Source organism: Oxyura jamaicensis, chromosome 18, assembly GCF_011077185.1.
Source record: "Oxyura jamaicensis isolate SHBP4307 breed ruddy duck chromosome 18, BPBGC_Ojam_1.0, whole genome shotgun sequence".
Taxonomy (NCBI): domain Eukaryota; kingdom Metazoa; phylum Chordata; class Aves; order Anseriformes; family Anatidae; genus Oxyura; species Oxyura jamaicensis.
Window position 1 is genome coordinate 8,433,302 of NC_048910.1, and position 26,556 is coordinate 8,459,857.

General features: G+C 42.7%; 1 protein-coding gene and 1 long non-coding RNA gene across 9 annotated transcripts in view; both read left to right on the forward strand.

Moving 5' to 3' along the window:
- Window positions 1–23,596, forward strand: part of RAB11FIP4 (RAB11 family interacting protein 4) — a 124,262-nt gene extending 100,666 nt beyond the window's left edge. For 7 of the 8 annotated variants that reach the window (XM_035342078.1, XM_035342084.1, XM_035342083.1 and 4 more), the window contains 12 exons: window positions 1,300–1,523; window positions 4,822–5,013; window positions 6,544–6,678; window positions 8,159–8,194; window positions 9,117–9,216; window positions 9,536–9,639; window positions 10,196–10,336; window positions 10,894–10,975; window positions 11,271–11,408; window positions 11,913–12,071; window positions 12,315–12,458; window positions 14,272–23,596. In XM_035342078.1, the coding sequence (XP_035197969.1) occupies window positions 1,300–1,523; window positions 4,822–5,013; window positions 6,544–6,678; window positions 8,159–8,194; window positions 9,117–9,216; window positions 9,536–9,639; window positions 10,196–10,336; window positions 10,894–10,975; window positions 11,271–11,408; window positions 11,913–12,071; window positions 12,315–12,458; window positions 14,272–14,388 (1,572 nt within the window). In that variant the 3' untranslated portion in view covers window positions 14,389–23,596. The remainder of the gene's footprint in view (window positions 1–1,299; window positions 1,524–4,821; window positions 5,014–6,543; window positions 6,679–8,158; window positions 8,195–9,116; window positions 9,217–9,535; window positions 9,640–10,195; window positions 10,337–10,893; window positions 10,976–11,270; window positions 11,409–11,912; window positions 12,072–12,314; window positions 12,459–14,271) is intronic. The other variant, XM_035342079.1, reaches the window with a different exon arrangement.
- A 557-nt stretch (window positions 23,597–24,153) lies between these two features.
- The window catches only part of LOC118175668, a 34,154-nt gene continuing 31,751 nt past the window's right edge, over window positions 24,154–26,556 (forward strand). Inside the window, exon 1 of the long non-coding RNA XR_004755077.1 lies at window positions 24,154–24,358. This is a non-coding gene — a long non-coding RNA (uncharacterized LOC118175668). The remainder of the gene's footprint in view (window positions 24,359–26,556) is intronic.

The window sequence follows — 26,556 nt, forward strand, 5'->3', positions numbered from 1 at the left end:
AGCACCAGTGCTGTAGCATGGGATTTCATCCCCCTGGCACTAGCATAGGAAAGCCCAGAGGCTGCAGGGGACTGCCTGAAGCCATGGCACTGCCAGCAGTGCCTCTGTAACAGCATCCCAGCAAACATGCTTGCCAGGAGGGCAGCTGGTGCTGCTGCTGGTGCCAGGCTGCTGCCGCCCTGGGCTTCCTTGGAAGGAGCAGGGCAGGAGGACAGTTGGACCTAAATATGGGCTATTTCTGTGAACGAAATGCTTCGTTACTTGTGCCAGTAAACTAAGCCTTAGCTTGCTGGCAGTCATTCAGCGGTAAAGCTGCCTGTGGAGCGAGCAGGTGAGCTTTGGAGCAGGGCTCCGAGTCAGAGCATTTGCGTGAGTCGCTGCCGAGCCCTGAGCAACTTGTGTCTCGCTGGATGGGAACTGCCAAAGCAGTACTGTGCTGCCACGTATCAAACAAAGGACAGAGCAAAATGTTAGGCTTTATTTTTTCAATTAAGAATTTTTTGTTTGTCCCTCAAGTACAAGAAAGCACAAAGCAGCTTGTCCTGACTATTGTGAATGTTCATGGGGCAAGAGGGGGAGGGAGGGGATGAGCAGCAACAGGGAAGTGTTGCAGCAATAAGGATGACGTCTTACTGTAGCTGGTACTTAATTAAGACTGGTTCCAGGAAGAAGGAACAGATGGCTTTGTGCTTTTTGAGGCTTTCGGGGGCTTTCCCTTAACACTACTCGCTGCCCTCCCGCCACTCTCTCGTGTCTTTGATTCCCGGTAAGTCTTGGTTGTGGCAGTGTTTTAACACCTGCCGAATTCCCCCCCCTCCTCCAAAAACAGATTTTTGCCCACCCGTGAAGACAGAGTAAGGTGTTACACTTATCTGGGTTGCTTTTGTTTAATGGATAATGCGCGAAGCGTGAAGTAACTGAGAGCTGGTCCTGCAGTAAGCTTCTTGCAAAGGATGCTTCTTCTCAGATTAAAAATCCTTTGAGGATATTTATTAACTCTGATTGTGTTTTGACAGTGAATTAGGCCAATGACTGCATGTTATAACTGGGTCTTGCATCTCTCTCCTATGGAAGAGACAGCAGGTCAGGGGCAGTGTTCAAACCCTATGTGGAAGGTGCAAGCTGCCCTAGGGGCTTGCAGGATCTGGCCTTTGAAAAGTAGGTCAAGCTTTTTGTTTTATGGCTTTAATACCACTCATGCTTATTAGGGCATCCAGAGGGTGGGTTACTGCTTCCCTTGAATCCTCTTACCTGCCTAGGGGGATGATCTGAATTGCCTTCCAATTCTTCTTTTGCCAGGGTGGTGAAATCCAGGACTGCACCTACCTGGACAGCGAAGGTGCCTACAGTGAGTCGGAGCTCTTTCCTGATGACGACACGATGACGCTAGCACAGCAAGAGGTTCACCATGAGTCTGACATGGACAGTGCCATTGAGAGCGCCCAGAGCTCCGAGGCCTCAGACGTGTGTCGGATCGAGGAGAAGGACGGTGTGCTTGGTGGCTTGTTCCTGCCTGGTGACAAGTGAGTGGTGGTTTTGCCTCACGACAGCTCTGTTTTGAGGCATTTGTTGAAGGACCAGGGTGGAAAAAGCTTTTATTTGACTAATCCTTCCAGAAGGAGGCTGAGGATGCCTGAAGGATTTAGAAACTTTATATCCTTTTAAAATATAAGGTTAATAGATGTCCAGAGCCTCTAAGTGGCTTAGATGGTTTCAGCCCTGGCTTCTTTTGGTGTGTTCTGTGAACATTCCTGGAACTTCTGTGTTGTGTGTTGAAGTAAAAATGTTGGTCTGTCCGTCTCCAGAAAGGATCGCTTTACTGGCAATCCCACCAATCTTAGGATCTTTGTGTTACTGCCCTTTATGTGCTGGAGTTGAAACAAATACTTACCACAATGTAGCACATATGGAGGATGCTGCTTTAGCCTTTTGTATGTCTAGGTATCTGAAGATACGGGCGCTGCTGATCTGCTTTGTGATGCCATGTACCAAATTAATTCTGTGTTTCTAATTTTCCATGATCATTAGTGTTCAACAGTAACGGGTGTTTAACACAGGGTGTCCTGCCATGTGCGTGCATAACCGTAGTTTGCTGTTAACACAAGAGTGTCTCGGTAATCCTAACTTGACTCTTTACAGGTGTGTACCTGGGGATGCTGGTAAATGCTGACTTGTAGGGGAAGGGACCCAATCTGATGTAATTCTGCTTTCGACTAAGTTAATGGAGTAGCACAGGACAGAGCTCACCTGAGCTTGCTTCATAAGCGTCTGCCCTTTCTTCCTTATTTTTGGTTTGTCATCTTGGTTTGTGCCTCTTGAGCTTCTTTCCTTGCTCAGGCAGTTGTCCTCTCTCCTGGGCCTAATCGGGTGTTCTCCTTTTCAGCCTCATTCCTGCTCTCCTGAGTTTCTCGGCTAGCTGAGATCTGTCCTTTTCCCACTTGCCCTAGCAACTCCAGAGACTTTGTCAGGTTAACTCCAGTTCTTCATCAGCTCTTTATCAAACTTTTCTTCTTACTTTGCCATTCCCAGTTCTCTCTAAGCACCCACCCTTGCAGTGGCTGACTTTTGCCCCTATTGCTTTTGAAATTAGTATCTTTCCTCCAAACTGCATAATTTGGGAGGGGGGAATTCATAATTCTTGTGAATGAGGATGGGATAGAACTTGGTGCATCCTGTACAACTCCATCTGGGTAGGCTGGGAACTACTAAAAGCTACAATGCTCCTACTAAAAAATCTTGCTTTATCCTTCAAGGCCTACTTAGGTTTGTTCAATTTGGGAAGCTTCATGCTCTTGTGTTAGAAGTAACAAGAGAGGTTTCTGCCTCGGCTAGATACCCAGATTCCTGCTTGTTGCAGAAGCAGGTGGGTTGTGCATCAGTTGTGTGTCAGCACTTGGCAAAGTCCTGCTCTGAAGAACAGAAAGTAGCTTTAAAAACACACACACACACACTGAAAGCTTCCTTTAAAAACTGTTAGAATGGGAAAACCAGTTTCTTTTAGCAACTCCCTAAAAATGAGCAACTCCTAGGAAGTTTCCAGTCTGAGGCTGATTACGAGTTCAGGATCCATCCTGGCCATGTCTTTTTCAACCCAAGCAGCGTAGAGTTTGGCAAAGCTTACTAACGAAAAGGTCTAAGCCTCGTTGCCACGTCCAGCAGTGGTGACTGATTGTAGCATAGCTGCCATAAGAGAAATCAGAAAGGATGACTGTAAAACTTAGCCAAGTGTTAGGGATAACAGGCTGCCAAACTGCTGTCTGTTAGCAAGTGGTGCTGTTCAAGGACTGTCTGTGCAGGAATGTGGATTTTATTGACAGTTATATGTTGTCATCCCAACTGAGGCCTCGTCGTCAGCCTCCAGCCTTGGTGGAAGTGTTATGAGGAGCTTCTTCCTAAATTGGTTTAGTGTAACAACACTGAGATGAAAACACGGCAGTTGTAATTATGCAGATTGTAGTTGCCCAAAATCTTCATCAATGCATAGTATGCCTGTGGCACAGCAGCTCTTTATGAATAGATGAGAGTGTGATGTGTCAAGCTTCTCACTAAGCCGTCTCCTAGCCAAGGAGCCTTGTTAGATGAAAGTTTGTTCTATTTCTAGATGAGCATTCCTATCTTTCATGATCTTCATCCTTTGATAATGTGCCAGGCTTGACTTGCTGTAATTTCTGTTAGCGTAAGTTAGATAAATGAAGTGCAGGTTGTAATGGGTCTTCTCAAAACAGGGGCAACAAAGGAGTATACATGTGTAATGCTGGCTGGCTTCCTCTTTGACTAATTTCTTTTGAAGGGAGGAGCTATACAAATAATATTTGTGCCAACCACCAAAGCAACGTGGTTGTGTCTCTTGTTTACAGCTCCCAAGCACAGTATTACAGGAAGAGGAATCTCCCTGTTCCCAGAAAGTGCAGGGCATGATTAAGAGGCTCAAGGTAGATTCAGAGAAGACACCAAGGAGATGATATGGGTGAGCTGCCAGAGGTCAGCCTCAGCTGGGAGCTACCGTCCCTGCAGCAGACGTTGTGTTGGTCGTGGTGTCTTGGTTGTGGTATGCTCAGCGCTGCTCTGCCAGCTGTTTTGGGCTGCGTGGCTCTGCTGATCCTCGCACAGGTTTGTGTACCTTCATGGCTGCTCTCAACTTTCAGGTCACGGGCTCCTGCTGTTCTCTACCTGTTTGGCACTATCTTGGGTAATTCTGTGGTAACAAAGCAGCCGATTCTTTGTGACCGTATCTCCTCAGACAGATGCATTTTGTCATGATGGAAGGAAGGACTGAGATCCAGCCTCGGTTAGGTCACATCTCTGGTTTTTGTGACTCTCATTCCCAGCTCGTCTGGCACATGGTGAGCTGAAGCTGTTTCTGGCCACACACAAGAGAGTGGCTGAAGCTCATGGGGTGGGGGAGAGTGTTTATGGAGATTACTGGGAACTAGTTGTGGAATACAGCAGCTGCCTCAGTCTTGTACACATCCCTTTCACTGCCCCATGCATTTCGGAGACGTCTGCACACTTCCTACATCAGCTGAAGTCCCATAAGCAGCAGTCTTGTGGAAATGGTGGCTGAGGATTGCCAAGCTGTACTATTTGAACTGCAATGGCTGGTGTCGATGCAAACCCATCTCACAGGTAGCTCGTTCGTAGGTTCTCATGCTTCTGTCTTTCAAGGCACCATGACAAATGCACATCAGGTACGTTTGTCACTTCAGTTTCTAAGTGGGCTACAACTTTACATGAGGGGACAAACTGAAAAGGTGGAAGACTCCATGGGAGGTGAGATGCGATCAAAGTCGGCCTTCCAGACGTTTTGACCTCTTGTTTCAGGTCAAGTCCTCACAACCCTTCTGCAGCATCTGACCTCTCCACTTACTCCACCGCCTCTCTGATCAGTAATGAAGAACAGTTTGAAGACTATGGGGAAGGAGATGATGTGGATTTTACTCCCAGTAGCCCATGCCCTGATGATGAGACCAGAACCAACGCCTACTCTGACCTTGGCTCATCTGTATCTTCCAGGTTGCTCCTTATTCATTAACAATTTTTTTCACTTTTTTTTGTTCTTCTCTGAGCATGGGTGACCATACCAGAATTACCAGTAGCAACACAGACTTGCCTTAAAAGCAAAATATTATCAGTTCATTTTCTGCCCTCCAATTGACAGACTACACTTGATAATCAGAGTTACAGCAAATACATTGTTTCTGATAGCTACTATTGGGTTCTGCTGAAATACCTGTGCTGTTCTGCTTGTAGAGTTTTTTTTTTTCAATTGCAAGGAGTAGCTATCACAGTTAGGCGTTAGTATTGGAAGTTACCTGCTGTAAGTGAGATGCTGGCTTAGAGTTATGCACTAGCCTTGGTGCAATGGAGAGAAGATCTGTGAGAGAGCTGTTTCTCATTAGTGTTTTAATACAGGATAATATTAAGGATTTGCAGTAAGATGAAGTTCTGTATACAGACAGGCTGGTGTGAAACAAGCATCCATATTGACTTTGAATGTCTTGGAGAACACAAACAAGTATTGGCTGTCTGTTAGGAGCTGTAAATGCCACCACAGTCCACCAGTTCCTGGATGCGACCACACCCTCGGTAGCTTTTATGTCCTATGACCAAGTCACTTGCTGATTTAAAATCCTTCTCCAAGCAAGGGAGTGGGTGAACAGGGTTGGGGAAGAGTCAAGCATGTTGAAGACTAGGATTTGCCTACTCAATTCACTAGCGCATGAAAGTCTTATGCTTGATTGCTAGCAAGCTCACTGCATCCCACTGTTCCACATGCAACCCTGGCATTCCACCCTGTGTTTCACGGACCTCCACGATCCAGCCTCACCACTGCCATCACGATGCATGCAGAGCCAGCATCCCTCTGTGCTGCCCTTTCATGATAATGGCTTGTGTCCTTCATCCTCGTTTACTCAGGCTTATGCAGTCCTTTCCATTCCTGGGGCTCTGTGCATTTCATGCCGCGATTGGTCTTTTTTTTAATTTCAGTTTATTTTCCCTTTTTCATGCCAAGAGCTACTGTTATCTCCTCTTTAGACCTATGTCCACCTCTCCCTACCTCCTCATTCCAGGGTTCCCTCTGCCCTACCATCTGTGGGGATTCATGTGATTTCTTCCTGCCAGACCACTCTGTTTTCATCTTCCTGCCTTTCTCCTCCTGGACAAGGGAGCCTTCAGTTGCATGCCATGCAGGGGCAAGATAGGCAAGAAGAGAGAGAGGGACACCGCTGAGGTGGAACATATTATTGTAGCTGGTTTTGCTACATGCATCGCATGGGCTCTGTGCATCTTGTGCTGTTCTTCCAGTTGCCCAAACTGGTTCTTTCCACTGATACCCAGAATGTGTCTTCTGGAAAGCCTCAACTCAGGCAGGTAGAATTGCCCTTAAACGAGCATTCCTCATCATCACCTCTCAGACAGATGGGCCGTGGTGAGAGATGGTTCCCCACGTCCCTCATCTGTGATTCTGACACACCGTCAAGAGGCAAACCTGCTCAGGGTTGGTTACCATAGCCAGTAATCTCTCTCCTTTCCTGCAAACAGTGCTGGCCAAACACCCCGAAAAATGAGGCATGTTTATAACAGCGAGTTACTGGATGTTTACTGCTCACAGTGCTGCAAAAAGATAAATCTGCTCAACGATTTGGAAGCCAGGCTGAAAAACTTGAAAGCAAACAGGTAAGCAGCCTATTGCACTGCTTTTAGCAATGCTCCCTTGAAATGCAACCATCTATTGGCAGGAGGGAAGGAAGATAAGCCCTCTCCTTCTCTGTGTCCCATTCGGTCTTACACACATTGTGTTGCTCTTGCAAAACAGTAAGAAATTCAGACCTTGACATCTTGCGTGAACGAAAGTGTTGCCCCTCATTAAGTAATAAGTATTTTTTCTGTCTTGAGTGTATTAATGCTGCCTATGCCTTAAATATTTCAACCAATGGGCTCTTTGATGACAGAGTGAGAGTGATCCAGGATTTTTTCCCAGGAAGTGGGGTCTGCAGTGCTGCTTGGCTGATCGTAGATCTGCACTGTTTTTCTCCAGGAAGAAGTGATCTTGGCAGATCCTTAGCTAATGTGTATAACTTTACATATACCTCTCATGAAGCTATTGGTCAGCATAAGTGCTTCAGTCCTGTGTTGTTTTTATTCTTATTTTTTTTCCTCTTAAAGAGAACTTGAAATAACAATGAATCCTAGGGCAGAAATGTCTTTGAGGGTTGTTTGTAATTTCAACTTTCCTTAGGTTTCTATCCCTATTACTCCAGCCACTTATAAGCTGTGCTGAGCACTTGGAAGGAATCCTGCACTTCCAACAGTCAGCTGGGTTTTTGGAAGGAGATTATTCGGTGAGCTTCTAGCTCCCTCTAGAAACTGAATATAATTCCTGCCTGTCTACATAGTCCTTGGCTCAGAGCACAGTGCTCAGAGCTGCTGCTTTTGATGACACAGTAGCATCGTACTTGATAGGAGCAGTGTTCCTGCCCTAACAATACTCTGCTAAAACCCAGACCGTGCCTAGCTAGACCTTTGGTAGTTTTATGAGTGAGGTTGTGTATACCTGGCTGAAAGAGGGTGGTGCTCTGATACAGAGCTGTGCGCCCGGAGACGTGGCATTTTGTCAAGAGGTGCAACCGGATGTTTTGATTTGGTTCTAGTGCTCTTGTCTGGAATCCAGTCCCTCCTTTGGATAATACTAGTCTTCAGATGCAAAAATAAACTAAAAATTGAGAGCATCTCAATTTCTGTGCTGAGCTGGGAAGCATTATGGTGAAGGATAAGCTATCTGTTTATAAAATCATCTGAAATTTGGGAATCCCAAATAAACATCCATCACTAACTCAATGTCCTTTTCTGATGTTTCTAATGTTAGCTTCACTCTGATTTACACTGACAAATTTCTGCTAAATATAACAGCACTTGCAGATTGACGTATTAATGATCACAGTAACTTGTGGCTCCACTCATCTTCACATTGTTAATAACTGCAGATTTCGATTAACTTGTCTGAGAACATTGTTCACAGAATCTTTTTCTTTATTTCACTAAGAAAGTCAATATTATGTTTCATTGTGCAATTCAGCTGAAGATTAAACTGAGATTGAATTCAACACTGATCAAATAAGTATTTAATTCCTATATTATGCCTTCTGTGTCCTTGTAGCCCTAACAGGAAAATATCAAGCACAGCTTTTGGAAGGTAAGTGTCTTCAACTTTTTTTTACTGAATATTTGTGGAATCAGCTGTAACAATTCTATAACTGGGAGTAGGGGGAGAGAGGAGGAATAAGTTTGGTAAAGCAAGCTAAGCTTTCAAGGAAAGGGGCCTATGTTTGGGTAGCAGTGTTACAGAATGCAAAAGTTACTTCTAGTGTTGGAGCAGGTCCCTGAACTGGGAAGAGCTCTACTAAGAAGAACACAGATGGTTGCTTCGTTGTCTGTCAGTTGTTTTCCTTTAAATTGTTATTCCATCATACCAGCTACTGCTTCTTTCACCCTTGTAGTACAGGACTTCTGTTGTTTTTGTTGGTAAAACGCAAAGGATAGCAAGAGCATGCCTTTGAAAAGGACATACATAGCCGTGGTCTTCCTTTGGCTGAGTAAACCAGCCCTGGACTGGGTAGGGCTGTAAGTTTGAAGAATATTTTAGATGCTCTCCAGTGTTATGTATTCTGACAGTATTCTGTATTGGGAACTGAGATTCAGATTTCTTTATTTTTCTGTTTTTAAAGAAGCTCTTACTGTATGAAAATTTCTAGATTAGTTGCTCCAACCAGTGCACAGTGTTGACCTTTGAATTTCTAATAAGGCAAGTATAACTTGGTATGTAGTGTGAATAAAGCTAAGCAGGTTTAAAACAATTCTAGTGCTGGTGACAGGTCCTATCAAAAGGAACAGAGAGCTCACACGCTGGAACTAATGTCATTGGTTGTGCTCAGTATGACTTCATTTAGCTACCAGTCTTTTGTTAAGTGTTGTACTTAAGCAGTTGTAATTGTCATTGAAATGATTGCACAGATTTTAGCACTGGATGTTGTAAGTGCAAAGCCAGGCTATAAGACAGCACCTACACTCCTTTTCCTCCTTCCTCAACTAAAATAATTATCCTTCTGATTTTTCAGACAGCTCTTCCACAATAGCAACTTCAGCAGCAGTAATGGCAGCACAGAAGACCTGTTCAGAGACAGTATAGACTCCTGTGATAATGATATAACTGAAAAGGTAAGAAGCTGTGTGCATTGCAATTAATGTACCTAACCAAATCCTGCTGGAGACGTATATCAATTGAGGAAGCTGTCTTGCTCGTTCAAAATGTCTAAGCTATTCCATTAATATTAAAACTCTGCTTCATAAAAATGAAGGAAGTACAGATATAGGGGCATTGTATTGGTACCTCATACTGTGTATTTGCATTGATCACCTTGAAGGGAAATATTCCCTCTTTTAAATGGTTACCATAGCCAAATATCAATTAGAAAAGGTGCAGCGGTGTATGACGAGATTCAGACTCTCAGTTCTTCTTTTCCACTCTCCCTTCCAGGTAACGTACCTAGAAAAAAAGGTTACAGAATTGGAAAACGATAGCCTGACAAATGGTGACCTGAAGAGCAAACTGAAACAAGAGAACACGCAACTAGTTCACAGGTAATGAAGCACAGAACCAGTTCTCTGTCATGTCACAGCAGTGCTAGAACAAAGTTGGAGGGAAAGAACATCTCTACCTGTAAAATGTGACCGAGTTTTCTGCCTTAATACTGGTAGAACAAAGCAAGGCTTCATGTGGGAAGTCCAAGTGGAATAGGCTGCCTTGCTGAATTTTCAGCAAGTAGAGGCAAATTTCTAGTGCAGAGAGATGTTACTAACTTGTGCAGAACAAGCTCTTTTGTTATAAGGCAGGTTACCATTGGGTTTTATAATGTGCGTAGCAAGAACAGTAGGCTGGTTGTTGCTGGGGGGAATAGACAGACTTCTTGAGACTGAAAATGAAGGAACAGGAGATGAACTGATACTACTTAATTCTGTGCATGTTGGGAAGATTAAATACCAAGAGAGCTACTGGGAGAGGTTAAATGTTGAGGAAGATGGTGAAGTAGAATGGAATAAAGAAGTGAGGAAGAAAACAGGCAATGAAGTTGCATGCATTTTTTAATTTTTGAATATGTATGAATCTGTTACTGAAAATGAGATTTGGCTTCCTTAGAGTTCATGAGCTGGAAGAATTACTGAAAGACCAAGAGACATCAGCAGAACAGACCCTGGAAGAAGAGATAAAGAGACATCGAGAAGCATATAGCAAGTATGAAAAAGAGAAAGGCACAGAAATTGAACTGCTAAACACAAGGTAAGAAACATCTTGGTCCCACCCAGGACAGAGTACGTTTATTTTCTCTTCCTCTTTCTTCTGTATGTAAATGTAGGCTGATAACACCCAGACAGTGCACAGGTGGTTACAGGGTAATAGTTCTACAGAGCAGCCATGCAGTTGCATGTCTAATACCCTTTTTGCCCAGTCATACATAGAGGGTGGTTTACATCAGTGCTTTTATACACATGGCCCATGTAGACAGTTTAGCTGGTTACTTGGCATGGATTCAAGGAGGGACTTGTGGCCAGCTGTACCAGACATTTGTCTCTGTATTTGTTTCTTTATACCTGATTCTTTTTAGATACCACTTGTGATGAATATAAGAAATTGCGTGTCAGCATAGCCTTTTGGGCCCTAAAAAAAAAAAAAAAAAAAGGGACCCAATAACTCATGATAAAAATGCCAGGATTAGAAAGGTTTTCTTCACTGGTCTTTCTGTCAAGTGCAAGCAAAATAGCTTTTTAGAGCATGTTGTTTTGCATGTCTGTATTCTTGAAGAGACATTTGCTCTAAGACTTGTATTATTGATACAGGGTTCAGCAACTGGAAGACGAAAATGGTGAGCTGAAAAGCACTGTCACACGACTGAAATCGCAAACAGAGAGATTAGATGAGGTAACAAAACTCCCGAGTGCTGATTGAGTCCTTGATGTCAAGTGCAAAATGACAGCAGCTTGATTTGTGCAAAGGCAAACTCCTATAGTGATTGGCTCCAGTTTTCTAACTGGCCTTCCCTAAATGAGAATATTAATGGAATTGGAGCATTGGTCACCTTTAGTGGCAGAAATGCCCTGAGACACGTGCCAGTTTACCTGTCTGTACGTAACATAGATGCGTCTATAGATTTGTGTTGTAAAACTGAGGATGGCTCTTGTATTTGCAAGTTAGTGAAGTTCCTCATTTATTCCAGGAGAGGCAACGCATGTCAGACAGGTTGGAGGACACCAGTCTGCGACTGAAGGATGAGATGGATTTGTACAAGAGAATGATGGATAAACTGCGGCAGAACAGACTGGAATTTAACAAGGAGAGGGAAGCCACGCAGGAGGTAGGTGTGATGAGCGTTGTAAGATCAGGCAATTGTATTTTATCTGCATGGAAGCCATCTGAAAAAATATAGACAGACAGGATGAACACTGAAAATACAACATCCAGTGAATATATTACTGGATTGTGTTTCTATGAGAGGGATACCCATAGGGTGGTGAATGTTGCAAGAATACTTAATAAATGACAATCCCAAAGGGTTTACAATTCTTGGAGAACTTGAAGCCTTGAATGCGTGCCATAAGATTGCTTTACTAAGCTTGCAAGGAGAATTATGCCTCTCAGATGCCAAGCTTGGATATCAGAGCCTCTACCAACTCTGAAGCAGTGTAGCTGATTTGCCCTTCCACAGAAATCAAGAGGCTGTATTTAGGAGTGTCTGGCCTCGACCAGGCTTACACAGTGCTCTTGTCACGGTGCAAAGGTGCAGCAAAGAGATGGCTGCTGCCAGGGAGGGCTGGTTACGCAGAAACTGGAGAGACACGGTCTTATTTTATGTCTGCAGCTCATTGAGGACTTGCGGAAGGAACTGGAGCACTTACAGCTCTACAAGCTGGAATGTGAGCGTCCTGGACGTGGGAGAAGTTCTTCATCCAGCGTGAGTGAATTCAATGCCAAAACCAGAGAGGTGGAAATGGAGCATGAAATAAAACGGCTGAAGCAGGTGAGCAGGGAAGGGCAGTCCGTGGGTGAGTCCCAGTGAACTGTGCAGGACTGTTCTGAAAAATGCACAGGGGATAAAGTTGTATACCTAGGAAACAACTGCAGTTCAGGTGGGGACAACATGCCACTGGTAAGAGAGTTGTGAGCTTGCAGCCTTACTGTATCTCATCAACACTAGCTGTGATTTTTTTTTTTAACGAATCCTTGTAGGAATAACTTAAAATCAATGTTTTTTCTTAAATAGGAGAATCAGAAACTTCGTGACCAAAATGATGATCTTAATGGACAGATCCTTAGTCTGAGTCTTTATGAAGCTAAAAATCTCTTTGCAACACAAACAAAAGCCCAGTCTTTGGCTGCTGAAATTGATTCTGCATCAAGAGATGAGGTAATATACCTTTTCATTAAGTACTAAATCCAAAAATCTATTTTTTTCAATTCAGTTAACTGTCAAGGTTAAATTGTCTGAAGTTCTCAAGAGAAAAACAGAAAAATATGTTTTGTCAGGAGTTCAAAGAGTATTAGAAGATTGATTTAAATCAACAGTGGTTTTAGGGGCTCTTTTTAACATAACTTCCATTTCTCTCTCTCAGAATTGGAATTACTAGAATCTCAGTGAACTGCTTTACAATGGATTTATTTTAACATCTTCTATCTTACAGGGGACTGTGGTATTATGGCGTTAACTTCATATAGACATTGCTGTAGATAGTTAATTAAATCTTCTCTCTGTTCTAAAATTAGTTCTAAGTTACTTCAGTAACAAGTTTTCACTTAGATCTAAATTTGCCCTGTAATAGAACTGAATTCTTGCAGAAGTAGGCAGTGTGCAAGTGATGATCTGGTAATGCTTTCAAAGATGTTGTAGGAGAGCATTTGCATGTGCATCAAGCTGATGCAGCTTCCTTTAAGCTGCCAGAAAGATCAGGAGATCAGGCCAACAGAAATGTAAGAGTTCCCAGGGAAAAAGACAAGTTGGGGACGAAAGAGTTTAAAATGAATTGTTTGTTTCTTATGCTTTGTTTTATTCTGGACAGAACTTCCCATTTCTTCTTTAAGAGGAAACTTTCTTACCCAGTTTGTACTGGAATGGCCCTGTTAGCCTTAGCCCCTGGACAGTCCCCTTGAAGTGAATTACATACTCAAATTTCTTGCTGCACTGTGAAGAAAGGGGGTTTAAGTGTTGCACTCTAATTGAGTAAAAGCAAATTGGGTTTTGCTATTGTCAAGGCATCTTTATTTCTCCTTCTGAGTCTCATGGCTCTGGCTCCTGCAGAGAATACCCAGCACTCCTCTGAAGGAGCAGCGTGCCTTGCAGCTGTGGCCCAGGCTTAGTAAACCTCCCAGACCAGCTCTTTCCCATTGCGCTGGTTTTCCTGGATAATCAAAGTGAAGGTGAGGGGCTGCAGGTTCAATGTGGGACTTCCTTGCAGGCTAATGGAAACGGGCACCTGAATCGCATTAGCTTTAGGAGGATCTGGGGTTTTGACACTTCTGGGTAGCTTTGGCAGCTTGACATTAAACATGCTGTGTATAAAAATGCAAGCTGTTTTCAACTTGGAAATATTGAAAGGCCTTTCACAGCTCAAAGGTCTAGTGGAACACTATGCATTTAATGTAGAACATGAAATATTCAGTGGGCTGTGCTTGAGGAGTATATGTAGTTAGGTTTTTTATTATTATTATTATTTTTGATGGCTTCTTTAAAAAAATAATTAAAAAAAAAACAGTATGCATATGATACAAATGGAGATCCTCTTGTTCCCAGCCCAAAACACTGAAATCCATGCTCTGCTCAGCAACCTTCCATACATTCCATACATACAACCTTCCATACATACCTTCCATCTATTGGAATCTAAAGCAAGTTGGGTACCATGAAGTTTCTTGCATTGGGATGACTTCTTGCTCATCCATGGTGTGGGTACAGGATGGATTGGTGTGCTAGATGTGGAATTTGTGTTTCAAATGACCTGCCAAAAGATTCCGGGTGGTGACTGCTTACCAACCTTCCTAAATAATAAAGGTCTTTCATATGCAAATCCTTTCTAACAGAGATAAAGGGAGGAGGCAGAGGTAGAATATCTGTCATATAAGGTAATGGTGATCTTGAGCAGGAACTTGTCTCTTGCCTTGCTGAATTCATGCCATTATGTAAACTAGTTACAGTGCTGGAGGAGTAACTTTGAAATGTGTTTCAGCTCATGGAAGCCCTTAAAGAACAAGAAGAGATAAATTACAGATTGCGACAGTATATGGACAAGATCATTTTGGCAATCCTAGATCACAACCCATCTATCTTGGAAATAAAGAATTGAAGAGAACACAAAAAGGAAAAGCAGCAACTGCCTGATATCTCTGCACATGCCACTGGATCTAAACAACACTGATACTGTAAATCTATAAATATATATATACACTACGTGTGAGTGTGGGTGCGCGGGTGTGTTTATATGATGTTTGGTACACTGTTATTTGTCGTTGAATTGGCTTGGTTAGACTTTTTCCATGCACTTTCAATACCTATGACAAGATAGATACTGTATATTAATGTAATAACAATATAACTGGATCATGCTGTTTTAGATACTGGACAAAATGATTCTACCTCTAGTTGTAAAGGTAAAAAAGACAATGGAAACATATGGATGTGACCCTAACTTTAGGAGCAAGAATTGTTCTTTCGTTCTTCCAGGAATTTGGGTACCACATACCGATCAACATACCCAGGTTCAGTTCCTGACTGGTGCTGACTGTGTAATTTCCTATTCAATTTAGCTTTATTACTTAAACCACACATGGGAAAAGAAAATTTGGGGAAAAGGGGAGACACAAAGTATGAGAAAGAAGTGGAAGACATTGTTGAATTGTTGATATCTGTGTAAAATCACTATCCACCTGTTTGCCATTGTCAGCACAAAGTGCTTTTTATATAAGATCACTCCGGAGCCTGCTTTGGGATGCTCTGAGCCAGACCACTGTTTAGTGTGTGTGCACGCATGTGTATGTTTTATGTCAGGGTCCCTGTAGCATTGAGGCTAAGAAGCTTTTCAAATCTATTCCCCTATTTTCAGGGGTTTATCATGGGCCATTGATATGAATTCTGGGATCCTACACCTTAATTTTAAAGATTTCACTGAAGGAAGATGCCTGCCAATTCTTTAAAAAAAAAAAAAAAAAAAAAAAAAAAAAGGAAAAATTGCATGAAATAGCCCACTTCTTGTGGAGGAGGAGCTGCCCTTGAAATCAGTTGTTAAGTTGCTTTCCCACCGCCAGACACTGCTCTCTGGAGTGACCTTTTGTGGGCAAGCTTTAGGGAGGACCATCTCTGTCCTAACACAGCGCTGCAGAGAAGTGTGCCGTGGAGTGACTTTTACCTGTAGGGCAGTAAAAAGCAAAAGAGCTTGGTCTTGCAGAAGTTACCAATCCAGACTGAGTACACACATGCATATCTGAAGCTCTGAATAGGGAATACATCCTGATTTACTGAGCAGTTGTGCAGGTGCTTAACTTTAAATGCGTACTGTGACTGCTCGTAGAATTCAGTGGGACAGAACAAAAGCTTTAAAGTTGAGTGTGTGCTAAAATGCTGCCTTAAAGAGGGATGGACTCCAACATGTGCCTGTGTTTTCCTTAGCTGGATCTGTGTACTGTAGAGCTAGGACCTTTTTAACTAATAATTACTGCAGCTTATATAAAAGAAGCTGATTGAATTGGCTGACAGTTGAATGCTTAAAAAAATAAATTATTACATGCACATTTTAAGTAAAAATTTCGCACTTCAAATTCCTTTAGATTGATGCCAACTGACACAGAAAAATAGGCCCAAGTATCTGGCTTTTCCCAATGCATCGAGAGGTTTCCTCTATTGAATACACTCCCCAGAAGAATGTTACAGTAGCAATGACTGTGCTTTTCTGTGTATTTCTTGCTGTTGGCACTGTCTCGCCCCTAGTATTCTCTTGATGTATCTTGGTGTGTAAATGTGATGCATTTTTCGGGATTTGAATACATATGATATGTATTCAGTTATGGATGTAAATATATATACATATATTTTTCTGCAGTCTCTGTGCTCTTGCCTTCAGTGATGTGTTACTGGAGCGATGAAAAGGGAGGGGGGGAAATACTGAAATCAGGCTTTGTTGAAGGCAAGAAAATAAAATAAATTTGTTTCTATGTATCTGCATTAGGCAGGTGTAAAGTAACTGGAAAGCCAGAAGGGACCAGAGGGATAATCGTGGGACGCAACATCCCAGCATGCGCAGGTGTCAAAAGGACTTCAGTGCACTGGGAGAAATGTTAGTCTTGTTCAAACAGTAATGTCTTAGGGCTGGATTCCTGAGGCTGTAGGGTAGTCTGGAGGAAGGGATTTAAGGACTAGTCCTTTACCAGCTGGGGACAGTATGAAATGTTCTGTGCTAAACTGCAGCAGCTTCTGTTTGTGGAGGAACAGGTGGAATGCCAAGGACACCCCCCACATAGGCACCGTTCCCACTACTGCTGCTTCTGGAGTGCCACCCAGCAGGTAGGAGAGAAATGGTTAAACCAGCCTGGCGCTACCTACAGATCCCTGCCAAGAGGACTCCTCACCTGCAATTCAGTGACGACAACTCCATCTGCATGGTGATGTCAGTGGGTTGTGCCAAGGACTTTGCTCTTTTTGTAGGCCGCTGAGAACTGTTTCAAACTGTCAGGTGGCTGTTGCTAACCTGTGACAAGCAGGGCTGGGTGAGCCAGCAGCCCTGCTACCGGAGCTAACCGTGCTTGGTAAGTTACACTTCTGTCCTGCCCCCACATGGCGGATTGAAATATGAGTGAAGCAGTTGCAGGTCAGACTGGTGACTGAATGTTTTTCCCCTAAATATTTTGACATAAACTGGACTTGGCTTCAAAATGTTAATCATCTAAAACCCATTCCTGTTAGGGTCTAACATCAGCAAGTGTTGAGGACTAGTTCACAGAAAATTATGCCGAGCACTTGGGAAGCAGAGCACCCGGTGTACTTCACTGAAACTGCAGAGTCCGTGGACTTGAATGGAAGAAGATGTGATTGTAGTGATATCCAGGATTCTGTGCAGGTACTTACATGTAAGAAATGAATGGTTACCAGTAGTGACTAAAGGTCACTAAATCTGCCTGAAACGCTGAAAATGGCACACTAACCAAGGGTACCCAGCAGTGAATTTTATAAAGACTTGCAGGACTTCTTGTTTAGCCCTGCACCCGGCTGCTTTAGAATTTAAAAGCTGTTCTTTACTCTGCAGTGTTTGAATTTGAAAAGATTTGTCTTACCACCATGTTGGTGGTGTTTGTAGCTTTGTTTTATTGCGTAAAGGAGTTGCTTTTCCACTCCTGTGGGTCTGTTGGTGTGGTACTGCTCTCCATAGTGTTCAAATACATATCCAGACACTTTTTGTGTTTTACAAGTAATGAGTTGGAGGTGGGAGAGGCATTTCATTTGCAGATACATTTAAAGAAATAATAAGAAAATAAATTAATAAGAATAATTAGCAATTGATTTTTTAAACTGAGTCTAATATTAGCTTCCCAGTAACTACGGACTTTAGACTAACTTATCTTGCAGTCCAAGCCCTGGAGAATCCTTCTATCCCAGAAAATAAGTCATCACATTTTTTGGCATGAAGGTAATTTGGTAATAAGGGACCATCTTTGGTGGGTCACTGGGGCAGTGAGAAGAGTAATTGAATACCAGTTTTCCAGAGAATGCATATTTTGATCAAGTGTCAGACAGACATATTGGCAGAATAGAAGAGAGATTTGGGACATAGGCACTGTTTTCAGTGTCTAATCTCCGATAAATGTCTTACCTTTACTGTCGTCTTCCTTTGTGCTCACAGGTGAGCTGGGGAAGTACAGCCTGCCTCTGTGTCAGTGTTTTGCTTGGTGGAACAATGGCTTAGCTTTCCTGGGTAGATAACTTAAAACAGAAATATGGTATCATCTCAATCTAGCAATATTAAAACGTAGTAAATGTTCTTGTGTTAAAACCATGCTTCTCATTTAACCCTCAGGGATGTAAATGCACTCCAAGGTACTATATTTTAATCTGCTCTTTGGTTCTTTCTTCTGTAGATTCTGAAAAGCTAAGTGATACTCTGGTCAAACTAGTTGCAAACCACTGCAGGTATTTTTGTACAGTGGGGAAAAAAAAAAAAAAAAAAAAAAAGACTTGCTTCTGGCTAGAAGCGGTCCTTCACCAGGCTAATTACACACACAAGCTACTGTGGAAAAATCTCTCTTAAAACTTGCACTTAAAGATCCTGAAATCCTGAAATATGGTCTTTCGGGATTTTCTGATACTGGCTGCTTCACTCCAAGTATCAGCCTTCAGCTGCTACCTAGTTCTGGTTTCAGAGTGTGGTGCTGATTCAAACTATATTGACATTAGAAGAGCATTTTTCAGCTTCTTTAATAACTTCTAATAAAGACTCAGGCTGTTTGAGAACTTTTCATGCTTTGAAGTGCAACAGTGACAAACAAACCATCCGATCTATTTCTAAAGGAGTTTTTAATGCATAGATTTGTAGCAAGTCTCAAAAAAGTTTCCTTTTATGGTGTTGGGAGATATTCAGATGTTCCTCAGCCAGCTCTGTAGGCAACTGAATGCAGCATTACTAACTCTCAAAGATGTGTGTATCTACAAGCATCTTGCTCTCTGAATGCAGCAAGGCTCCATTCTACTCTCCAGAGAGGATCTCAGCCTACTGGATTTAGACTAATCTGGTTAGTAATTGAGGGTTTGGAAGCTAATATGTAAACACAGATTGTGGCCTGCTACATCAGTCACTGTTCAGCAGACTACATCATAGTGCCAATGACGTGGGATGAGTCTAAGGACTAGAATTTACAAATAAATCCTTTTTTTTTCTTCTTTGATGGCAGTGAATATACATACAGCATTTTCTTAAAACAGGTACTGTATGGTGTGGTCTGAGGGATTTTTTCCAAGAAAGGAAGGAAGTAGCAGCTGATCAAACACTTGCCAAATCAGTGGCTCAGCTTATATTGATTTCAGTGAAAACTGACTCAAACTTTAACTGAGCAGTTACTGGATTGGTTCTATTGTAAGCAGCAATGCTCATATTCTTGTTATGTCGTTTGATACTCTAGGAACATTGTCAAGAAAGCATGACTCGTTATGTAGCACAGCTGACTTGAAAGGAAATTAACTGTTCAACAGCTGCTGGCAATTTGGTCCTTGACTGCATCCTTGGGATTGTTTTCTCAGTATTTTTCAATCCAAAATACTGATTCCAAGGCAATTTCCTATTGAAGCATGTGGCATATGTGAGTTTCTTCTTACTTAATGAAACCTTACGTGTACCATAGTCTGAATTGTGTAGTCCTTGCAAGCGTTCTGTTCTGCACAGAGGGAGACTTTGCTGGGGCTTCTGTAGTTGTTCTCTGTTTTAGGAGAGAACGTGGTTTCAGCTGAGCACTGCAAACAAAATATTTCAATAATTTAACCAAAGGCTTGTGTGTCTAGCACACAACAAGGCGGAACTTGAGCTGTGGATTATATTTACTAGGGTTATTTTATTATATAGTGACTAGAAGAGGTCTGAAATCCTCATTGTGAGTAGCTATTTTCCTTTTAAAGAGATCAACAGAGATATAGAGAAAATTCTCACCTACTGCCTCCCATCCTTTGTTTTCTATAGTTGCTAAAGAAAGAGGAAAAAGGGAAGGGAAGAATTTTGTTATGCTTGGGGAAAAAATAAAAAGGGTTAAAAAAAAAAAAAAAAAACACAAAACTTGAAGCCTTATTTGCTTTCCCACAAAGGAACCTCACTTGGCTGCCCTTAACCAGTACTGATGTCTGTATCATATATTTTATTTCTTATTTGTGGTCATTCAGTCTTCTGCATCAAAACACAGCAGTTGCTGGTTGAACTCTGAGGAACAAAGTTGAGTTTTACTGAGAGTTAAGAGTATGTGATGAGCCCTTAGCACAGGCTAGCTCAGTTATCAATGGCTTGTGCATGTCAATAGTGATCTGTCTGGGAGGGAGCTTTGTGCCGAATTCAGGTTTCAGGAAAAGCATTAGACTGGCTCAAATCTTGAGAGTGGGATTAATTCCTGTGCTTCTTGGGTAGCTTGCACCCCCCCGATGCAATGGGCTGTCTGGGGAACACAGGACTGCCCCTTACTTGCAGGGGAGTGGTGAATGAAGATTTTGTTGCTATCACTGTGCTTCCAGCGTGACAGGGAGCAGCCACTGTTGAGACTCAGAGGGAAGTCCCTTCTCCATTATACTTTAAAGATTTTTAAAAAAAGCTTGTGCTTTTTTAGACTTAGTCCATCCTGGTAAGATTTTCCCATCTGAACTCTTCTGTCCATTGCTGCTCCTTGGTTAGCACTGTGTGACAGTGATGATGAGTGGTGGTGTAGGTGGTGCCACCGCCGTGGCTGAAACCATTAGCTGTCCTCTACAGCATCTCTCCTACATGAGCTGTCTTGTTAGAATATCTTTGGCTTGCCTGTCCAAAGAGACAGCATAGAGATAAGGCTGCAAATGCTTTTCACACTGCTCTGGTTCAGCTTTATTTATATTAGGCTGTGACTTTGTGATTTGCTGATAAAATTTCTAGATTAGCTGTAACATCTGGACAATTCACTTTTTTTGAATCTCAGTCCCAATGTCTCTAATAAGCCATGAGTCTGCAGCATATAGTCAGTGCTGAATAATGTACTGGGAAGTGCTCTAAAGTGCAAGAGAGTTGTTTCTTTGTGGATTTCCTCCCCAGAATATTTTCTGTTTACATTTATGCTCCTAGTCTTGACCCCAGCCATGGTGCTCGCTGTCAGAGCATCTGTGTACCTTGGGGTATCTACTTTGAGCAGCTGGGAGGGACAAACACAGTATTCTTGGCTTCAGTACAGCTTTAGTTACTGAGAATTTTAGCCCTGGCTTTATTGCAGGCTGGTCCTCTACATGCCTTCTTTGTGATCCTGAAGACAAGGTGTGTCCCATCTGCATGACAAAATAGTGATTACTGTGATATGCAAGCATATAAGGTGAATAAGACTGAAGTCCATCCAGGTAAGGCAGCACAGGGGTGTCCCTGTAAGCTTTACCTCAGTTCTGTATAGCTATCCAACTGCATGCTGTAATTGTACACTATGTTTGCAAGGCACAACCTTACTAGCTTATCCTAGCAAGCATAACTTAGAGACAACCAATTCCCCTTCAGACAGAAACATCTGCAAGTCGGGTCATTGTACCGTAGTTTGTGACAGAGCGGAGCCAGTTCGCAGTGTTGCATTGCCTCTCTTAGACTGTTGTTTGGTTTATTGGCTTAAGTCTTGAAATTTTGTTCAACTCTGAGAGTAGTACCTATTGAAACATAATTAGAGGTTATTTTTAAGTTAAACTTTAATGAAAAGAATAATAAATATGGACTTCTTTGGTATATTTTGGACATCTACCCCTAGAGTCTGTATTTCTTTCTTATGTAGGAGTTGTTAGTGGTGCAGCTGTGACATTTCAGCTGTCAGCTTTCATGTCACTGTTCTCAGCAGAGTGAAATTCACCCTGGTGAACTCCCTGCAAAGCCCATTGTGCCCTGGCAAAGGGTAGGCAGGTGATTGCTCTGGCAGACCTGTGTTTAATATGCAGCAAGTAATGGGTGCAGAAGGGCTGCAGTTACTCTTCCACCCAGATAGTTGGAGCAGTCATCTTGTTACACTACCCAACATCAGCCCCGTTTTATTTAATACATTATCCTTAGCTAAATTATTTTGGCTTTGGAGAAAGGAGATTTGAAGGGGGAGAATTTCATGTCATGTGAACACTTCAATATGCTACAGGACAGTAAATGTTGCACTTACAGTATGTTTAAATACTGGGATATTTTGAGAATTACTGTAAAATCAATTGTGGGAGCCATTTGTTTTGCTTTGTTGCACAGATTGTACTTACATTTTTTGCATGGTTATACATTTTAGTACTTGTGCCTTTCACTTCTATGTTGTGAGAATGCATTTTACTTTCATGTTTCATCTGCTGTTCGGGGTACTTTTTATATACACTTTTTTCATTTGATCTTCATCTCTGATTTTCACGTAATGTAAATGTGTGTATATATAAAATAGATCAGATTTGTATTCATGTGCCTGAGATGTAAAAAATACTCATTTTGTACAGGTTTTTTTAGAAGCACTAGATCATGTTCCAAATTACTTAGCAAATGAAGTTTAACATAATTAGCAGCTCTTTGTCTTGTTTTAGAAATGCTGTGTCAGGTGGCTGGTCTGTTTTATAAGTCAGTGTGACATGCACTCCCTGGATTTATTGTTCTGGTATCACTATGAGACCAATTCTATCCACTTGTTAGTAAATTCAAAATAATAAAACACCTAGCTGTATGTTAAGGTCCTGCCTTGATGATTATGGTTTTTATTCACATTAGAGACAACTTGTTTCCTTCTATACTTGAAATGGACATCAGACAAAACTTCATTTTAACACATTGCCCATTTAATTTCAGTTCTGGGATTATTTTTGTTGGAGTGGGTGAGTGATTTGCCTATTGAAATCAAAAGGGAAATAGCAGTGCCAATTTATAGACCCTCCTTCTTAGGGTAAAATGCTTTGGATTACTACTTCTGTTCCCTTCCAGGCTTCTGTGGCAGCTTTTCCTGAATCTGCACAGCTGAAAGTGCGAGGTGTTAAAAATATGAAGGTAATAGGGTTGGAATTTCTTGCACAGATGGTTAACTATCACTAACCTCTACTTGCAGATGTGAGAAATAGGGTGTCTTGCTTTTCACATTTTAGCAGTTGCAGAATAAACTTCCCTTGGGGCTTGTAGCACAACACTCCCCTGCAGCATTTGGGAAGCAAAATAGATTCCAGGTGACACTGAGCCACCTGTAACTCTTTGGCAACCAGGGCCCTGGTTCTAGAAGTGTCCTTGCCTCCCACCAACCTCTTCTTGAGCTGGTGCTTTCATTTCTTGAGTGTTGACCCCCTCATCTGGTCAGATGCTTGAATTGTTCCCTCTCTCACATCTTGTATGTTATCAATACCTGATAAGTCTCACTCACCAGCCTCCAGACATGGTATGAGATAATAAATTGTGTTAAATCACAAGGAAAAAAAAATAACAATAATATCCTCTAAAAACTCAAAGACCCAAGGTTTTGATCTATAAAATGCAATGTTCTGTCCTCATGGAGGAGAATTTTTTAAACTGAATTTGGCCTCCACTTAACAGACCACAAAGCTGCCTTAGAAGCAAGGAGGTGGTTTTATTTTTTACTTTAAAGGCTGCTTGGTAAGAAACTGAGCAAAGTCCATTCACTCCATTGTTACAGGGGGAAAAAAAAAAAAAAAAAAAAAAAAGGCCAGCAAAAATGGCAAATAATTATTTTTAATCTTGTTCTGTAATTTACAACACAAGTGGAGTGATGTCAATACCGTTGCAATGTGCCATTACACTATTTTAATCTGTATTTTCTTGAAATACTTTCTTGGGACAATAAAGCTATCCTTGCTAATGTGGATCCTCTCATGTAGCTGTAATGTACAAACATATGTAAATAAATTGTTTGCTTTCCCTGCATGATTAAAAAGCTGTCTGTGGTGGGTGCCTGATTTGATTTCCCTGCCTACCCTGAATCCCTGGCGCACACAGTGTGTATCTACCTCTGTGTCTACACATTTTTTTTGAAAAGATTGCACAGCTCTGCTCTCATTTGCCCAAATGCCAAACTCATTAGCTTTGGCCAAGTTACACAGATGTCGCTAGGGAATGAATTTGTCTCAGTACAGGCTTTATCAGACAGCCACAACTCTGTTAAGTTTCCAGGAGCTTTGTCAGATACATAATGCTAAAGCTTCGCAGGGCCGATGTGTTAATCTCTCCACCCACAGGGCTCCTCTTCTCAATTGATGGCAACTCCAGCTGTGAGCTGTTTGTGGGATTTGGGCCAGCTTTTTTTAATCTGACTTAAATATCATTACTTGCTGAGCCATGCGGCTAACGAGGGCTGGGGGGAGAGCGAGCGGCGGTCAGGGGGAGGCCACCTCCTGGCTCCGGCCTCCAGAGGCTGGGGGCCAAGGGCAGCGGCTCTGGGCCAGTGGCTCCGAATGGGGGGCCATCGCCCTCAGAGCCGCGTGTGGAGGTGGCAGGGACAGAAGGGGAGCCCCGGGACCTGCTGAGGCCCGGCCCGGCCGGAGGAGCCGCCGCTCGGGCCCAGCCCCTTCGGAGAAGCCACCACGCCGCCCTGCGCAGCAGCCCCCTCAACCGACGTGCTGAGGTAATTTTTTTTTTTACTTTTTGTTTTTTTGAGCTGCCAGGCCCCTGGCCTGTTCTCTGGTCTCTGTTTAACTGCTGGAGTGAAAAATAAAATAAAAAATCCCAACAAGGGACCAGCTGCTTGGGTCAGGGCCATGTTTGGCGAGGATCGGTGCAGTGATGGCGTCACCTCAGGGGCAGCAGGCCCTGGGGCTATGCTTGGGCACCGCTGTGGAAAAGAGGAATCCAGGAGGGGGCAGTTAGCTTGGGAAAGTACTGCTGATGGAGGTACAGCCCCCCCTCAGCCTACAGCAGTGCTTGTGGTGCCTGTTAGTTGGAAAACTGGGGCCTTTCTGAGGGGTAATGGGGGGGACTCAGGCAAAGCATCTCCCCAAGCTGCCCTGTGTAACCTGCCTGGCAGTGCATCAGGGGGAACCATCGCTCAGCCCCATAACACCAGCAAGATCTGCACTAATCTGGCCACAGGATGCAGTTTCCAGCAGATGTGGGATTTGTTTCCTGAAAAGCCACTGCTCCCCCATCAGTTGGAAAAAGGTCAGTTGTGTGCTTGTGAGGGGGAAGTACCAACATGACCAGCTAACACCTTTGTGAATGATGATGGACAGTGTACAGCAGAGGAGAACCATGGCTGTGATGTATTACTTAAAATCTGAAGTGAAGTCTAACTTCATGAGTTCTCTGCCTCCCTCTGGGCTCAAAGACAAGGGAGAGGAGAAAAAGGGAATTTTGAAAAGCCTCAGAGGGCAAATGTCTTACTTTAAAAAACATTTTGGTGCTCCTAAGTGATTGTAGAGTGCAAACTGCTTTGATTTGGCTGTTGGTAGCTTCTAAACCTGGTATATGCCTCTTACAATATCATTCCATGTGGTGGCTGGGCAGCTTTTCTCCCAGCAGGAAACGTAAATTCGGGAAATCAGAACAAAGATAAGGTGTGAATAATCCATGGAGCAACCTCTGTGTTATCTTTTCAGGCTTCCCCACTTCCACATTCCTTACAGCAATAAGGCATTAGATATTCAGATTTATAGCAGAAGGCTGAAACAAAACACCCCACTGTGTATGTTCGACCATTCCACCAAAGAGATATGGAGTAGTTTTATTCCAAAATCTGGATAGCAACTCAGGCTTCCATGTGATACTACTGACCTACTTCCAGATCAGTTGCTCAGGGGTTCACAAGAAAGACACACTATGAAAATAAATCAGCTGTTACTGATGTGGGGATAGGAATACATCAACACTATGCATGTCAAAGCCTGTAACAGTTCCTAACAAATGATGCTGTTCTTGCTGTGTTGAGAGCCCAGACCTTTGGGTCATTCTGCAAACAGGAATTGAATCTTGGAACTCCCTGGGAGGTGGTTGTTATCTTGCTCCTATCTTTTGGGGGAGAGGGGGAGGGAGTCTTGAAGACAGACAGAGGTTCTGTGATGCAGTAGCAGAGCAGAAAAAAGATTGAAGGAGTCCTGACCCCTGGAAATTTGGATGGTGGCAAGAAAGGCCTTTACGAAGAAGAAATGCAACTTGTGTCTGCACCGAGTACACTGGCCAGTTCTGGTAATCTGGCAGCAGGCTCTGATCTCCTTGTCTTGTCTTGGTAGATACGTTTTGTTCAGCATATGAGTATCAGAGCCATGACTTTGGTGCTTTCCCTTGCTCTGTTCTCTCTACTGTTTGCTGTTCTGGATGGCACAGATTTATAACATTTCCCTGGATTTCTGTCTGGGGGCAGGGGTCTGAGATGTGTCACTGTTTTAAATGTGTTTTGACCCACATGATACAGCAGCGAGTCTCCTAGCTTGCATAACTCAGGGTAAGTTTTGTTGTTGGAGATAGATGCTACTTTGAGGCAAAAAAGGAGCTAGAGCACATGACTAGTAAATTGAATGTTGTCCCAGATGTATAATGATAAGTATTTGGGTTAACGGTCATTTTAAAATTACTTTGCAGTGGTAATGTGTCTTCTGTCACTGTGGTTAAACCCTTACTCCCTCACACTTGGACCTTTGTGCCTTAGCTTGCTAATATACCCGTAAAAAGCTGCTGGTTAGTATTTTGATGCCATGGCGTGTACCATAAGGCCTGTAAATCACAGTACAGACTGCTTCTGAACAGAAATGCAAGAGCAGATAACTGGGCTATGTTACCAAATGAGGTATGAGTTTACCACCTCCTGAAAGGTTGTGCTTGTTCTTTCAC